Source organism: Sapajus apella, unplaced genomic scaffold, assembly GCF_009761245.1.
Source record: "Sapajus apella isolate SASKATOON/1434 unplaced genomic scaffold, GSC_monkey_1.0 scaffold4, whole genome shotgun sequence".
Classification (NCBI taxonomy): Eukaryota; Metazoa; Chordata; class Mammalia; order Primates; family Cebidae; genus Sapajus; species Sapajus apella.
Window position 1 is genome coordinate 41975335 of NW_022436944.1, and position 16554 is coordinate 41991888.

Genomic DNA, 16554 nt, shown 5'->3' on the forward strand with positions numbered 1-16554 from the left:
CATAGAATTTAGTCTCTCAAATACAACAAAATGCACGGGTGGTGGTTGGGGAAGATTTAATTTTCACTATTTATACTTTTATAGTACTCAATTTAAAAACTGTACATGTATTATCTTTTTGAAAGATCCAAAAGTATTTTATCGAACATATTCAAAGAGTGCATGTGTTCTCTCAGTTCCTGGTGCTCTAAGGATCTAAAAGATATTTGGATTATTATCTGATAAGAGGGATCACTGCACATGTGGCACATTGCCTGATGTGCCCAGGAAGAAGAGAATAAGAAAGCAGCGTGTTGTTCCATTTGGAAGAGTCTGGTTCCTCTATCAGGCACAAACTCACAAAGGTAAAGGGCGTAGCGCATCTCCTAGCTCATAGCACTCACGTAAAAATAAACAACCATCAGTGTGATAAGCATTATTTGTAAGTCACAATTCTGGAGAATTACAGGGTTTTATATCTGCTGCCCTGTGCAGACTACCTGAAAGCGACCCGGAATCTTTCCCTGATCTCAGCCTCAGGCCCCACCTGCCAGGTAGCTGCTTGGCTCGTATGCTGAGAGGAGTTTTGTTTGTGCATTGGTTCTCTTGGTAGTTGGCTGCCTTCTTCAAAAAATTGCTGCTCTGTTTGAATGGTGAGAATATACTCCTAGGTTTGAGTTGTCAGAGACTGGAATTTTCTCAAGGTCACATAGAAGCGTATGGTCAGTCAGGAAGTCTGTGTTATGCAGCCAGACATCTTGGGTATGACCTGACTCAGCCACTGATTTTAGTCTTGTTTTAGTGTCACTGTACCTTGGTTTTTCCATCTAAACACAGGAATACTGATAATTCTTCCATGTCAGGGCTGTTGTGAAGACTGGTTGGGTGGTCATACTTACAAAAGTGGCTGTCAGAGACTAAGCACTTACTAAATCTTAGCTATTACTAGTAAATTATAGCTCTGCCTTGTGAGTTGCCCTTAGTATCTCAACCGAATCGGAAGCTGAGGCTCAGGACAAGTCACCCAAATTCACACCACTATTTCAGGACCTGGGTTTTAATATTTAATTTGAATATTGATAAGAGCCAAATATGAACCTTTACTAATCACTTGGCCTTGATTTTTCTGTCTATGAAATGGAGACTTTGGTCCCTTATGTTTAATCCCCTTTCAGAAGGCTTTGACTACAGCAAGCAGTGTTGAAAACAGAGACAAAAATCTCCCAATTTTACATCTAAGATGGAAATAAACAAAAGTGTGATTATTTTGGGTCCCTTCCGCAATTGCACTTTATACTTAAAGAAAGCAAGAGTAGCTTCTGCTTTGATGCTCATTTGTTTTCTTGTTTAAAATACTAGTCAGCAGCAGCTCAGGCCCAGTAACATCTATTGTGGAATAATCTACTCCCTGTAGCTGTCCCACTTACTAGTGATCATAGAAAAGCAAAAGTGCACTTTGTTTCCCAACTAATCATCACATATCCAGCCGACTAAATGCTCTGCGAAGCACATTGCATTTGACAGGAGGTGAGGGAATTGGCTTTCCTAGGTGTTGGCTGGCAAAGGCAGCCTCATTCTCTCAATACCATCCAATTGAGCAAGAGGAAGTAGAGCCTAAGGTCACTACTGAAAAGTCACTTGCATCGGAGAGAGATGCCCACAGCTTGCTATCACAATTGATAAAGATTTATGAATCCCATGTTCTTGTGCCAGGCTCTGTGCCAGGGCATGCAAGAGTTAAAAGTTTTTCTCTCTTTCTCTCCATGGACGCTGTTAGTGGAAGCTGCGGTGGAGGAGCTGCCTTGTCTGTGTGTGTTGTTTTAAGGATATCGATTGTTAACACAATGATGGGTCAGGAGATGGAAGGCACAGTCATTAGCTGCAGCCGCCCTCATAAGTTGTTACAGAGCTCAGAGAAACACTAATGGATAAACAAGGTCGACAGGAACATGAGGGGCCAGATCAGAATGTCCCAAGGTGGCAAAGTCTTAGCCAGGCCTTTCTTTCCCTCAGCAGCAAACAAAAAAAAAAACATTAGTATTGATGTTCAGGGTAGGCAAAGTGTACAATGAAGAATGACTTCATTCCAGCTCGCCCATCATAACAAGGGCAAGAGATGATTTAAAAGCTGCCCTCCTCATACAGAGATGATGCAATAAAGATGATCCATGGTCACCTGCACTTGATCTTTTGGGTATTTCTTCTTCTTTACAGTAATGGAAAGGAGTACCGAGTCAGGTCTATCAACAGTAATACCATTGCGAACATTCACTGAATGTGAACCTTGTGACAGTGCTTCCAGTGCTTTCCATATGCCACCTAAGTTAATCCTTACAAATACTCTATAAAGTATCATTTATTATTCCTGCTTCACAGGTTAAGAAACTGAGGCTCAAAGAGATCAAGTTGCTTGCCCAACTTCTCCCCACTCTTGATCATTGAAGCTAAGGTTCAAATTCAGTCTACAGAAACTAGAGTGGCAAGTTCATCCCAGTACACGAGAGTTTCTCAGTTTTGACACTGAAAGTCCAACGTCCTGAAAACCCTCTCAGTCCCAGGCAACATGAAATCATTAGTCACTGTAATTGGAACTCAATCCACGGACCCAGCAGTGTCTGGTAGAATAGACAGAGGGATACTTAGGCTGGAAACTTAGGCCTGATGTGTGAAAAGTTGTAGCTCATCTAACTGGTCTCTGACGCCAAAGTACTCAAAGTGTGGTCAGTGGGTGGACCAGAAACATTCAACATCATCTGGGCGCTTATTAGAAAGGCAGAATCCTAGGCCACATCTCAGACCCACTGAATCGGGATCTATATTATAATATAATCTTCAGGTGATTTGTACAAATACTACGTTTTGGGAAGCAAGATTTCATAATCCTTTCCAGAACTATATTATTGTGATCCTGAGTCAACTAGTGCAACATGGCCTTCTTTTGAGTACCAGATTTATAAAGGGTCCCAAGTAGAAAGGTGGGGTTCCCAGCCATTAGAGAGGTTCATTGTGGAAACCAGGGATGAGCAGCACAGGCAGTGTGCAATCAGGCCCACACTTCATGCCCATAGACTGATTTATGTGAGAGGAGACAACCTGTCGTGGAGGAAGAACCCAGGCTTTGGACTCAGACTGACTTGGGCTGGAATCCTGACCCAGCCAACTGCTGCCCAGGCGACCTGGGGCAATCTGGAACTTCCTAGGGCCTCAGGATGCTTTCTGTAAAATGATTAAAATTATCCATTTCAGTGGTTCTCAGTTCTGGCTGTCTTTGATAATTAACTGAGAGGGTATTAAATGAAAATGCAGATGCCTGGCTCCACCTTCAGAGAATTTGGTTATACTGCACTGTGGTAGCACTTTGATGTTAGTATCATTTCAGAGTTCGCCAGGTGATTCTTTTGTACAGCCAGGGTTTAGATCCACTGATGTTCCCCTTAAGTCTGGTGGTGAGGTGCCAATGGAATAACTCATGGCAGCACCCGGCACGGGCAGGCATTCAGCCTATATTCAATTCTTCTTCCATGAGCAGTGGCCATATCACCTGTTAGCATCAGGAGTGTCACAAAGGGAGCTGAGAATTCACAAAGGAAACCAAGAGGTCCATAAAGCTCATACTTTGAGCTTCTCGCTACAATATTTGTACTTATTGATCTAAAAGTAAGAAAAAAACCAGATGAGTGCCGTAAATGAAGTGATTCACCAGGTTAGCATTTAGGATCCTACACAACTTTTCTTTTAAAGGAAAAATATTAATCAATCTGCCTTCCAATGTACCTTTTAACTGATACATTTTCCTCAGGATACAAATCCTAAGAACTCCCACAGACTTCTAAGCTATAGCCCACCATTCCTCAGGGCAGCTAATTAAAACACCTGGTGGTAATGGTGACTTTCGTATTCTGTGCTGCAAGGGAAACACTTCTCAGCAGCTACTGTGGTGTTACCTCAAAACAAGAGCGCTGTAAGTTGTAAACTGTCACAGTACTTTCCAAGCAGGCCTTGCGAGAGATGCTAATAATTTTATACAGGAAGGGCAGAATATTTTGTCTTGATTTTTTTTTTTAATAGTAGGTCCATTCAGCCAAAGAAATCTGTCTTTAAAAGTCCAGCAACACATGGAGGGATAGATAAAAATCAATACCAAATTCCTCTTCATGTCCCAAGAAACTATTAATAAACTCTCTCAGTTTTCAATATGTCTATCCTCATTAGAGTCTTGGAGGGGAAAGAGTATAGGGCATGGAATCTCAGGGTTCCTGCCCTGCTCACTTTCTCTTCCTGCCTCTAAGTCTGAACTCTCCCATTGCTATAGAGTAATGACAAAGAATAGATTAGATGTGGCCTCAAAGGTATATTTAAACCACAAAACAAGAGGCTATTTGATTAAGTGACCAAATGCTTCTTCCCTCAGTATCCTCAGTAATCTCTGCAGGAATGCTAAACCGCATAGCTGAACATTTATTTCCAAGCTGTTATTTTTCAAACTCCCTACTTCTTTTACTAATTCACTTGGTTTTTCACAGTGTCACGCCCATGTATAAATAACAAGGTGCATTTATACAGTGCTTTGCAGATTATAACGTTTATATTCAAATTTCAATGAACTTCACTATCAGACTTTTTAACTGATTGTATTAAATACTGATGGAAAGAAAAATTCACTAATTTGTCCAAAGCCACACTACCAGAAAGTGACAAAGTAGATACTTGAACCAGGAGTATTGGTGAAGAGCTGCCAAAAGCTCTTGAACCATACTTCCTTTCCCTCTTAAGTGTATCTTCTCCAACCAAACTCTCATTGATACTTCAAGTGGCTTTGCAGAAATACTCTCCCATTTAAATTGCTACTTACAGATCAGGAACAAGATCTCCCTGCAGGTCTTTGGCCAGTTTGTCCTGAGATCTATTCTTGCTCTTCCTCTTAGCTGCAGGTGCAGAGGCTGACAATTGCAGAATACATTTCCCAGGCCACCTCAGTTGGCCTCGGCTCAGTTCTACCAATGAGAGGCAGAAGGCAATGGACTGGAGGTCAAGAGAAAGGCAAGAAGCCAGGGTATTTTTCTGCCTCTCTCTGAGTGTAATGTGGGATCCCCTTATGATTGTAGCGCCTGCCAGGAGGCCCTTGGCCCTGGCCTTCAGGACTCTATCTCTTGTGTTTCCATCTATAACTACTAGTTTCTTGCTATTGCTACTCTATGGATTTTCTCACCATTCCCCATGTGGCTTTTCAGCTCTTCCGTCACTTATGTAACAAATTATCTACATTAAATTCTTTCTATGTAATTTACAAAGCATGGTTCCTATTTCCTAGTTCAACCCCAACAGGCAAAATCAGTTTTCTCAAATTTCATACATTTATATATGAGTTGAAAAAAAGAAATAAAGAATTAAACTTAACTGACTCTTTGCCATGTACTTTCTAGTGATGGGTACTTTTATATGTGTAGCATATTTTAGTCCTCAAAATGGAACCATGAGACACATTATTATTATTCTCCTTTTACAAAGAAAAGAAACATCAAAAATGTGAGATGACTTTCCCAAGGACACAGAGCTATTGAATGGAAGAGCTACAATTGTAAAGTAGGCCATTTTTGCTCTTTATTAGTCATGGAACAAAGGCTAGACTAGGATTCCATCTTGAACAAATGGTGGAGTTGGGGACACTGCAAATATGAAAGAGTTCGTAGCACAGATAACTTAGAACTTTTTTTACAAGCATTGAGTTAAATAGTGAGACAGCAAAAACATACAGTATGTAACTAACATAAGCTTTAATATCTATATTAAAGATAGATAATAGAGAAGCTGAGGCATTAGAGAAAGCCTGGCTTCTTTTTGCCTGAAGCCAACTGTCTTAGTCTGTTCTGGCTGCCATGACAAAATACCACAGACTGGGGGGCTTAAACAACTGACGTTTATTCCTCGCAGCTCTGGAGGCTGGGCAGTCCAAGATCAAGGTATAAGCCTGGTGTGGTTTTAGTTAGGCTTTCTTCCTGGCTTGCAGCAGTTACCTTCTTGCTATAGCCTCATATGGTGGAAAGAGGAAGCTCTCACATCTTCTTCTTCTTATAATGACACTAATCCCATCCCAAGGGTTCCACCATAATGACTTCATCTAAACTTAATTACTTCCCAAAGGCCCCACCTCCATACTATCATTTTAGGAATTAGGGCTTCAATTTATACATTTGGGAAAGGGGAACACAAACATTCAGTCCATAGCACTGATGCATGTCTTCTGAGCAGAATTCATATTTTCTGACTATTAATGATTTGATATAAAAAGACAAGGCAGAATAAACTTAAAAATTACGTTCAGATTTCTGTTATGAATTGTGATTTCACAAAGTCAAGTCAAAACACAAACACGTATTGAATACCAGTCACTTGATTCATTTCTCTATCAGCTGGAAAATTTTTTCAAGTATTACTATTACAGATAATCTTCCATTCATAAAAATATCTCCCTATCCCCATTCTCCATTGCAAAGAGCACTAAGGTAAGTCTCAGAAGTATTGACATAGAGTCTACACATTAACAGTCACTAGCTTTATGACCTTGAGAAAGTTGTTTCAGTCACTTGAGGTTCAAATTCCTCATCTAAAAATAGGAATAATTATATTTCGTTGACTTCCCACGTGGGTCATTTTGAAGTAAAAAAAAGCAAAATGTTGACACATTTTGAAAAATACAAATTGCTATACAAATGTAAGGGATTATGTTTATTAAAGTACATTTATATTCATTATTTCATTTTTATCCTCAGAGCAATCTGCCACAACTACTTTCCCTCATCAGTAAAATGCATGAATATGAAAAAAGGTAACCGTAAAGAGCAACTTTACTAAAGCCCTGCCAATAGTAGACAAAATTATATTCATTTTCTTCTACCATAATAAATGACAACCTTCAAAGCTGGAGACCTTCCTGAACATTTTTAGCTACTTGTGCATATAAGATCTTTTCTGCCCATCCCAGCCTCCTGGCAAGGAAATGCCAACATCTGGAGAAAATTCGCTTAAGCAAAATGAAGCTGAAAACTGAAATTATGACCAGGTGAGTTGTTATAAACTATAATTTTGCTATCTTATATAATTTTAGGTATGTTTCAGACATTTTTGTACGTTGGCCTTAATATGCTATAGAGTTATTTCTGGCTTCACACTGCAGAGTCCTATGAAAGAAGCAACTGGAAACAGAAAAAAGATTATGGAACTCATTACACTTAATTTAAAATTAATTTCTATGTTCTATCCTTACTAGGAGTTGGATTTAAAAAAAAAATACAGCTAGTGTTTCAGCAGCAAAGGGATTGTTTCTCTAGTCAACGCACAAGTACTAGCTTTCATAAGGAATATCAGCCTTAGGGAATGCATGGAGGAAGTGGATTCCCTTCCTCTCTGATCTCCAACACCCATTCAGTCTTGCACATCCAACACATATTTCTAAGAGCCTGGCACTAAGAAGAGTGCTGAGGATGTAGATTAAACATTTATCCATTAAAACTCTCAGCCTACCAACCCCATTCCTGCCCCTATAGCACCCATCCTCCTTTGGGGCAGACAGCACTTTCTGTGAACATCAGTCCTGATACTGCTGCAGATTTCCTTTCTGACCTTGGCCAGGTTACTTTTCCTTTTTCTGTCAACTTACAGAAATGCAATATTGCATAAAGAAAAAACTGAAAGATTGATAAAAAAGAAAAGGGATTCACTACATCCCAGCCAATGCCCTAATATAGGTTAATATGCATTTGAGGTTTTGGAATCAAGAGAGTTTCATGAAAATACCTTCCATTTTCAAGGCTGTGTAAACCTAGAGTTCATATTCAATCAGGGCTGACTTCCAGCTGCTTCATAACGATTTTAACGCTGCGACAGAGCAAAGCATCTTCCTATTTTCAATCCTAGCAATTTGGTTCAAGCATGATCTGAACCACTTTAAGCTTTGATATTTCTAGCCACCTCTTATGCTGTATTTTCTCTTAATGCCACCAATCATGTGTGAAATTCTGTTGGAAAACTAATCTTTGCAGGAAATGATACGTAATGGCTTCTTTAAAGAGAGACAGACAGAAAGAGAGAGGGCAGGGACTATGACCTTTGTTGTTTCTTGACATGTTTTCGTAGTGCAATACAAATGGAAACATCCCTTTCTCAAGGTCAAAGTAGAAACAGGTTTCTGCTTATACAAGCATCATGCTTTCTTAAGCAGGAAAAGCCTTGAAAATGATCCTTATGACTTGATTTTTTTTAAAATGTATATAATGGTTGCTAAACTTGAAAGCCAGCTGTGCTTAAAAAATACTTTAATATCTATCTTATTAAGTCAATAGAATTTTAAATGATGTGAAAAGATCCAGGGATACATAAATGCTACGAATCAAGTATAATATTAAGTTATCTATATAATAAGGCACTATTTGACATTCCAGGATTAAACACACACACATACCAACCAACACATCTTGTCTTATCAAGGGAGTGTTCAGTCAAAAGCAGCTGTGACCAAATCTGAAATAGAAGTCAGAAACGTCTAATTTAAATTTTTCATTTGTTTTTTGGAACAATTATGTCACCCATGAAAGTGTAACTTTGCAAGTCATCATTATCTCATGAATATTGGAACTTATCCTTAAATAAACATATCTCATTTCCATGTGATTATAACAACTATGGAGGTCCTTTAAAAAAATTAGCTTAAAATTTAAGGGTGTGGTAATCCATGTTACTGGCATGTTGATCAAATTTGGAATTTGGCTTTTAAAATAAGAACTTCATGTGAATTTAAAAAGAGAATAGTCTTGAGGAAGAAATCTGTATGGCTTTTGAAATTATCTTTGATTTCAGGCTCTTAAGCATGACCCTTCCTGAGAGTATTCACCTGTTACATTCTCCAGCCTGTTTTCTAGTAATTTATTGCATGTAATTTAGATTTATTTGTAGTAAGACACAATGGTAAGACTTCAGGCTTTGAAAGGGAGACTTTAGACATAGAAGTTCCTTCCTGAATTATTCTCTCCCCTGTCAGCTTCAGCAAGATAGAAACACTGGCTGAGTGTTTAGAAATACTCTAGTGGACCTAATTCCCCATAACAGATCACTCAGTACAAACTAATTAGAAGGAGTTAAATGTTTCTACTGAAAACACTAAAAAAGAGGAATGTTTTTCTCTGCTGCCTGCTGCTTTCTGATCATTTCCTTCCTCATAACCTTGCCATTTAAATGTTTTTCTAACACACTCGATTGAAGGTGAACTTGATGGTCCAGCTACAACCAAAAGTGTAAGTGCTGACTTGAGAATGTTCTAAACATCCCAGGGGAAAGCAAAAGTCCTTCCTAAGACAATGTGCAAGTGTGTCTATTATAGGCAGGGGAAGAGGGTTCTGTCCTAGAATTTTCCTATTAATTTTTTTTTTTTTTTAGCTGTTGTATTAAAAGCTTCCTCAGTGAAGTATTTATTCTTCTTATTATTATTACAGGCATGGCACCAAATGTTTTTACTATTTTTCTTAGGCATTTTAATGAAGACTGTTGATCCACAAATAACACCAAGGTGAACTTGAATGGTTCATTCACACTTTCTAAATTTTGCCTGCCCTTTTTCCTAGGTTTAATTAATATGCCATTAATAGTACCATTTAGGGAGAGCTCTAATTTTTGCCTCTCAGTTCTGTTTAAGATGTATCATTTGATTATTTTAGGAGTATTCTCATGGGAGCAAGCCCCAGCCCCTTCTTGGCTATAAGCCTACCACAGTCTCTATCTGCTTGACTCAGAACTGAAAGCTTACTGATGTGCAGCCACACAGAATTTCTTCAGCACAACCAGCCTCCCAATTTTCTCTCCCAAAGGCAAAGGGTGAGACATGGCATCTCTCTGGCCAACCACGGGGAATCCATGTGGTTGACATGACCACTGGCAACGACTCACCTATCCAGCAGTGGAGAAATGTGTCAGGCCAGATGGGAATGGAGGGATGATTCAAACATACGGTGCTTAGAGCTGGAGACAGTGCACAGTTACAACCTTCTGCCAGGCGCTGAGCAATTGCTGGAGTGCACTCAAGCAAAGAACCTGCCCTTCATACCAGCACAGTCCTCTTAACCAAATTGTAACTGGACAGCTCAGTCCATTGTACTGACAACCACCCACAGCCTCTCTTCCTTAATCTAGGGAGAGGACTCCTGGCTGCCTTGCTTTTATTTCTAGATAAATTATTAATGGCTATTCATCTTTGGCACATGTAATTTTTAACTATCTAAAATATTGATGGGGGTGGGAGGTAAATTCACAAGTATTTATTATTTTCCCTTGCTTTTACAGTAAATCCACTCAGCTTGCTGACTGAGATTTTCCCTGCTTCCTTCTCCCATGTGAGCCTTATATGTAACTCCAAATAGTGAATGCAAGATCTAAGATCCACAGAGTAAGCAACAAAAGTATCCACGGTGACTGAATAGCAAACACGTAAATCACGGCGCAGGAAGTACGAATGAACAATTATTGAAAACACTGCACTAAAATCTCAATAGGAGATAAGAGTGAGGCTTAAGTCACTGAAAAGGTCCATTAGTCTGGTAAGTCTGAGACAGCACACTTCAAACATAAGCTGTTTTTGATATATGAAAATATTACATATTCTACCAACTTGCACACACACAACTGACTCTAGCCAAGCTAGGACAAGGTCCAGTTGTCCAGTCCCCAAGGGGAAGGAGGCGTGAAGTGAAGCAGATAGGCTAAGCCAGGCTATTCAGGCAGTGATTCTTCAGCTATATTTGAAGGGGTGTATGTGTGTGTGTGTGTGGGGGCAACACTGACAAATCAGATAATTTATAAATGAAGTAAATATCCTGCTTTCATATCAACTCACCCCATACCATAGCATCACCATGCTCTTCATCAAGCTCTGCTGGGGACACAGATAAAAGACTTCTGACACCTCTAACCCATTCCCACAAATCACCAGAAAAGCCTAAGAATGCAGCATCGCTTTCCCTTTGTCCCTGTTGTCTCTGACTTGATAAACCATTTGCAGTTGAAAAATGAAGAAGAAAGTAATGGCCAACCAATTTGCAAAGTGAAAGCATTCTTTTGAAGAATTACCTGAAATTGCTGCAATTTTGAACACACGCACACACACACCCACAGTAAGATACATACACATGTACACATATATGTGTATGTACATACATATATACACAGTCTTCAGGATTTTCAAACATTAGGATGCTATTGAATTTTCACATGCCTGAAGTATACTGCTCAATTTTTTTTTCCCTTGCTCTTGTACCACACATTTTTATTTTAGAGACAGGTGGGCTCCCAAAGTTCTGGATACCTAACAGCTTGAATGAGAAGCTGCATAGCATAATCTGAAAGAAACGGCATTCCTGAATACACAGGCTTTCCTCTGGGAATAGAAAAACATTTCTCATACTGAAATTATGGTAAGACAATGTTCAAGACACAGAGGGCAACTTTAGCCTTGCCTTTCTAAGAGTAGAGTTCCATCTGAAGTAAGTAGGCCATCGCATTTCAATTTGTACTATTAAAAACTTGCATTACACAATGAAACTAATTACCCTGTGAATCACTCTGCTTTACAAGAGGCTGAACTAGCATACAGTTAATAACACGAGCTAGCCCAGCGAACATTACTCCAATAGTCACACGATAGTCCAGCACAGCATGGATGGCCTTTGACCAGTACTTTCAGACCCTACTGCTATCCTACTTGGCCCTACTCTCTCATGACAATCACATAAGGCATTGTTGCAGAGGGTAAAAATGTAAACGAAAATTATAATCTATTTCATCATCCTTCAGTATCATTATTGATGCTGAAATTTTATCTTGTCCAAAAGACCTATTATCTTTACAAGCGTTTCCATTTATGAAATATATATGCATGATAAACTCTATTTTATTAGTGCCCAATAAACAAGCTTACCACCTCCATCGCTACCCACTGGAAAGAGGTGGTTTTTAACTATAGATCCTGCTTATATTTGGCAATGCAATGAGGACTGTTTCCTCCAAATCAATTTCAGTTACTTTAAGACTTCTTTTTTAATATGACACAAATTACAGGGAAATCAAAACTGTCAAGACAACTAAAGGCATTTAGCTTTTGGAACTTAGGTTCCTTCCACACTCACTAAAATGTCTCAAAGGCTGAAGAAAACAAAACAGAGCAAAGAGTACACACAGAAATAAATGCCCAACAGTGCCCCTACGTTAAGTTTATCTAAATGCCTCTTTAATCTGAAAGAAGACTCTATATTTAATATTTAAAGCAAACCAAGAAATCAAGCATTTGCATCTTAGATACATTTCCTAGCCCCTCTCCAATTGCCCTATCAAACCTTTTAATATCACATAGATGTCCTTCAATGATCATGCCAGATGGGACTTACAGAAGGAAAGCATAACTTCAGAGAGGAAGAGCGAATATTCAGTCCTTATCTTTGGCTTCTTCTTATTTAGTGAAGGGGTTTGCCTCCTCTACTAGCAGTAAGTTGCAGGGTTAAGAGTGCAAATGCACAGCTCCAAGCCCACTTCTAGAGCTCAACTGATAGCTCAGCTCTAAGCCTCAACATGCTTTCTGGAAATGCAGGCAGCTCAACTGAAAACCTAACGGAGGTTTCTACCGCAGCACAAAACTAAACCGCACAAATATTTGACAGCTCCGAGACCTCTAAAGGTTTAAAATGATATGCATTTTGTGCTGGGCTGCTCCTAGCTAGACGGTACACTGAGATGGTATAGAGGAGTGTTCTCAGCTGCTCAACCACTGCTCACTAGAGATTGTTTTCCTTCTCCGCCTCAGAACAAGAAAAAACAGCTAATGCTGAATGAAATGCTCATATTGACTAAGCTTTCACAGCATCAATAGTATAGGAACTTTGTTTCACATTCCATTAAGTTAGCTCATGACTTCCCACGCTGCACCATTTCTCCTTCATCTAGCCGAAACAGCCAACTTCATTCGGGCAAATCAAGGCAAAGTTTACCCCCCTACACACGTCCCCGTCTCTTTTCTTTTCCAACTTAAACTCATCCAGGGCTAAATTAACAGCCCCAACTGTGGCACAAAGGAAGCTTTGAAGGCTGCACCGCTTTGGTCCTCCAGTTGCCAACTGGAGGTAGGTTTAATGTAATATATTCTTGCAGCTTAAGGAATTTTTTTCAGTGGTTGTCTGCACTGATGAAGAGCCGGACACCCCCAGAATTACATCATCAGAGCCACACTCACCAAAATACATTATGTTTCTCATTAATCAGACAGCTGGAACCCCACCGCGGTGTCTTCAGCATCAGCTCTCACCCCAGGCTGGCACGCAGAGCAGAGCCGTTTCATGCTACACTCGGTGGAAACGTTCCCGGCGTGGAGAGCAGTGGGCGCCGAGAGTGTGCCTCCTCCGCGGGATGAGCGCCTCGCAGGCTGCCGTTCCAGGGCTACGATCCCCGGCGGCTGGAGAGTGCGCTCGGGCTGCCTGCTGCACTGCCCATCCTTACTGTAATCCGACTCCTCCTTGCGATGTCCTTGCCGCGCCTGTGACATCAGGACTGAGAGTACTACAAACAGACCCCTCCACTCCACCCCACCCCACCCCACCCTGGGTGAGCAGCCGCTCCACGAGGTGCTCCGATTGCCTGCCTGGACCAACCATGGCTCTCGGGAAGCTTTGACGAGCCCAGAGACTTGGGAAGGGGCGGAGTGAGGGGCGCCGGAGGCTCTCTTAAAGCGAGAAGGGTCTCGGGATCCGCACAGGAGCACGCAGGAGAAATTCACCGCTGTGCCGGAGGGACGTGGTTAAGGCGAGTTCTGCCATTAACGTGTAATTAGACAACACTTTTACCCCGCCCCTCCTATGAATGCCACCATTCTCTCCAAAATTTAAGCTCCCCTGCCAAGTTAAAAAGGCAGTACGAAGAGGGTTGGTGCCGTGCTTGCCTTCTCTCTGCTGTAGGTTTGAGGGTTTGCTGTTATATTTTTTGCGTTCATATACAAGAGGAATAAAAGGAACGCAAGGGACCATTGCTAGGGTAATAGAGGTTTACACTTAGAAGTGATCAGATCCCAGAAAGCTAGTAGTTGGTGAAGAGTAATTTTTTATTTCTTGAGTGCTCTCTGAGCTGTGCTGATGGAAAGATATCAAGAAAAATAACTGGTGGTAAAAGTCACCTGTCAGTTGCCCAGGACCAAATTTGCTACCTCCCTTACTAGGTAGTTAGAGAGCACACTGAGGCTGAAATGATCTTTGACCTCCTGAAAAGGAGAGACGAGTAGCCTGAAAGGCAACCAACATTGTGTCATAATTCAAGTCCAGCCACCACCAATATAGACACACACACACACACACACACACACACACACACGCTCCCATTAAATTTGGGTTGAACAGTCAAGAAAGGCAAAGCTTTAGCAAAGCCTCTGGCTCCTCCAATGGTATAATGAGTTGCAGTCCTTATCTTACATAGAAAAGGATATTAGAAAGAAATCCCTGAAAGCTGTGCTGATTAATACTTAAATGCACAGCATGGAAAAATAAACTCATACAGAAAGTTCATTTTCCTAAGGATTCATCATTTTGGGACCCAATTTACATACTGGAATATTTGAACTTATGCATATCTGTAAAAATTTATGAAATTAAGAACTAAAGATAAACAAAGAACTGTAGTCTATGGAAGAAAGCAATTGATATATTTTTAATGTGGGCTTTTATAAAACTAGGATAGCAAATATTTCTACATTTTGATATTAAAATATTATATGGTGTTTCCTTACACAATTCTACATCTCTTGGCAGAGTTAATGTTTATAGAAACTAGAGGGCTGAAGCTCATAACAGCTTTCTGTACAGTCTTGCATAAAAGCTTAACTGCACATTCTACCTCTGTGAAAAGAGCGCAAAGACCAATATCCTCTCTCATACTAGATTATAAAGAATTTGGTGAATGAAAATAGATAATCAAATATAAATCAGAAAAATCACAGTGACTCTAAAGATAAATCTAGTGCTGTTCTTTTAGAAATACTCTTAATTTAAAGCAACTCAGATAAAAATCTAAATCATAGAGAATGTTTACTTTTTTACTCCCTTTTTAAAATTAAAATAAAAACAATCTTACAGACAAGTACTGAAGAAAATGCCTAAATGTTTTTTTTTTTTCCTTTTGGACAAGTGGAAGTTGTCCAAAAGAACAATTAATAGCCCTTCCTTCCCTCAGGCAAAAGAACCATCTGTGGTAGAGCTTATTCATGAAGCCTGTCAGCTGCCCTGACCTCCTACACGGGCTAGGGGGCACTGTAGTTTAATGTTAGTGCTTTGGGTCCGTTTGAATTCCTGTAGTTGGAAGATGCAAGCATTGAGAGTTGAGTTTCAAATAGGAGATTTGAAACACTAGAGGACTACCTTAATTACTAATAATACCCTTACATTTGCATGACATTTGACAGTTACAAGATACTTTCACATGTCATCTTTCTTACTAACAAATTGAGATACAGAAAGGTCGATACTACAGATGTCACAAACAAAGAACCTGCTGCTCAGAGATGTTAAGCAACTTTCTCAATGAAGTGATGAGTAAAAAAAAAAAAAAAAAAACAGTTGTCTTACTATTTGTTGAATGTATGTTAGATTTCTCCAACAGGTTTCCTTCTTCAAATAAATGTGCTCTTCATAATGGCTCAAGTAAAAGTCACCTCTAATAAAACAGTGTCACTGCATGTTCCAGAAACAAATATATCAATGTGGTAACAAATACATCAGCAGAGAGTATCTGGTAATAGAACATGCCAGCCTTTGTCTGGTAGCATACCCCAAAAAGCAGTGTGTAGCCTTTGAAAGAATATGGCATTCTAGAGGCAACTGAGTGTTATATCCATACAGTGTTAAAACAGAAAAGGAAGATGTCCTATTTAATTCAGGGTATGCATCCCCCTTCCATGCAATTAAGGGCTATCTGGAATGTAGAAGCCTAAGACACAAACTTGTTTATCTCTAGATGGAAAACAAGTGATTTTTATTTTAATTCTATACTTTTTCCTGTTTTACTTAAAACTACTTTATTTCTTTATTTGTATATATTTATAAAGAAAAAACGAAAAAAATGCAACTTTTTTCTTTTGATTGCTGCTGTTGTTTCGTGTGTGTGCGTGTTTTGTGCCCTGACCACCGTCTCCCTATTGCCTTCACAGTACAGCACTGGTAACCATTTTATTCCTGTTTCTATAGAGTTTGACCTTTTTATACTCTAAGTGAAATCAGTGGGTATTTGTTTTTCTGCACCTGGCTTATTTCACTTAAGACAACAACGTCCTCCAGGTTTATCCATGCTGTCACAAATGAGAGGATCTTCTTCTTTTAAAAGGTTGAAGAGTATTCCATTATGTATATATATGACATCTTTGTTATTCATTCATCCACTCATGGACAACTTGGGTGATTCCTTTAAATAATACTGCAATGAACATGGTGGTACATACATTTATTCAACATACTTCTTTTTTTAATTTTGAAGCATAATGATTTCCAAATGAAGCCACAGCTGATC

At 39.6% G+C, this 16554-nt stretch overlaps 1 protein-coding gene across 4 annotated transcripts in view; it reads right to left on the bottom strand.

Moving 5' to 3' along the window:
- The window catches only part of ZNF385D (zinc finger protein 385D), a 711674-nt gene that overhangs the window by 325076 nt on the left and 370044 nt on the right, over positions 1-16554 (bottom strand). Inside the window, exon 1 of one of the 4 annotated variants that reach the window (XM_032259525.1) lies at positions 13244-14106. The exons of 1 other annotated variant lie outside the window; for it this stretch is intronic. In XM_032259525.1, coding sequence (XP_032115416.1) covers positions 13244-13265 — 22 coding nt within the window. In that variant the 5' untranslated portion in view covers positions 13266-14106. 2 more of the 4 variants (XM_032259511.1, XM_032259523.1) reach the window with 2 other exon arrangements.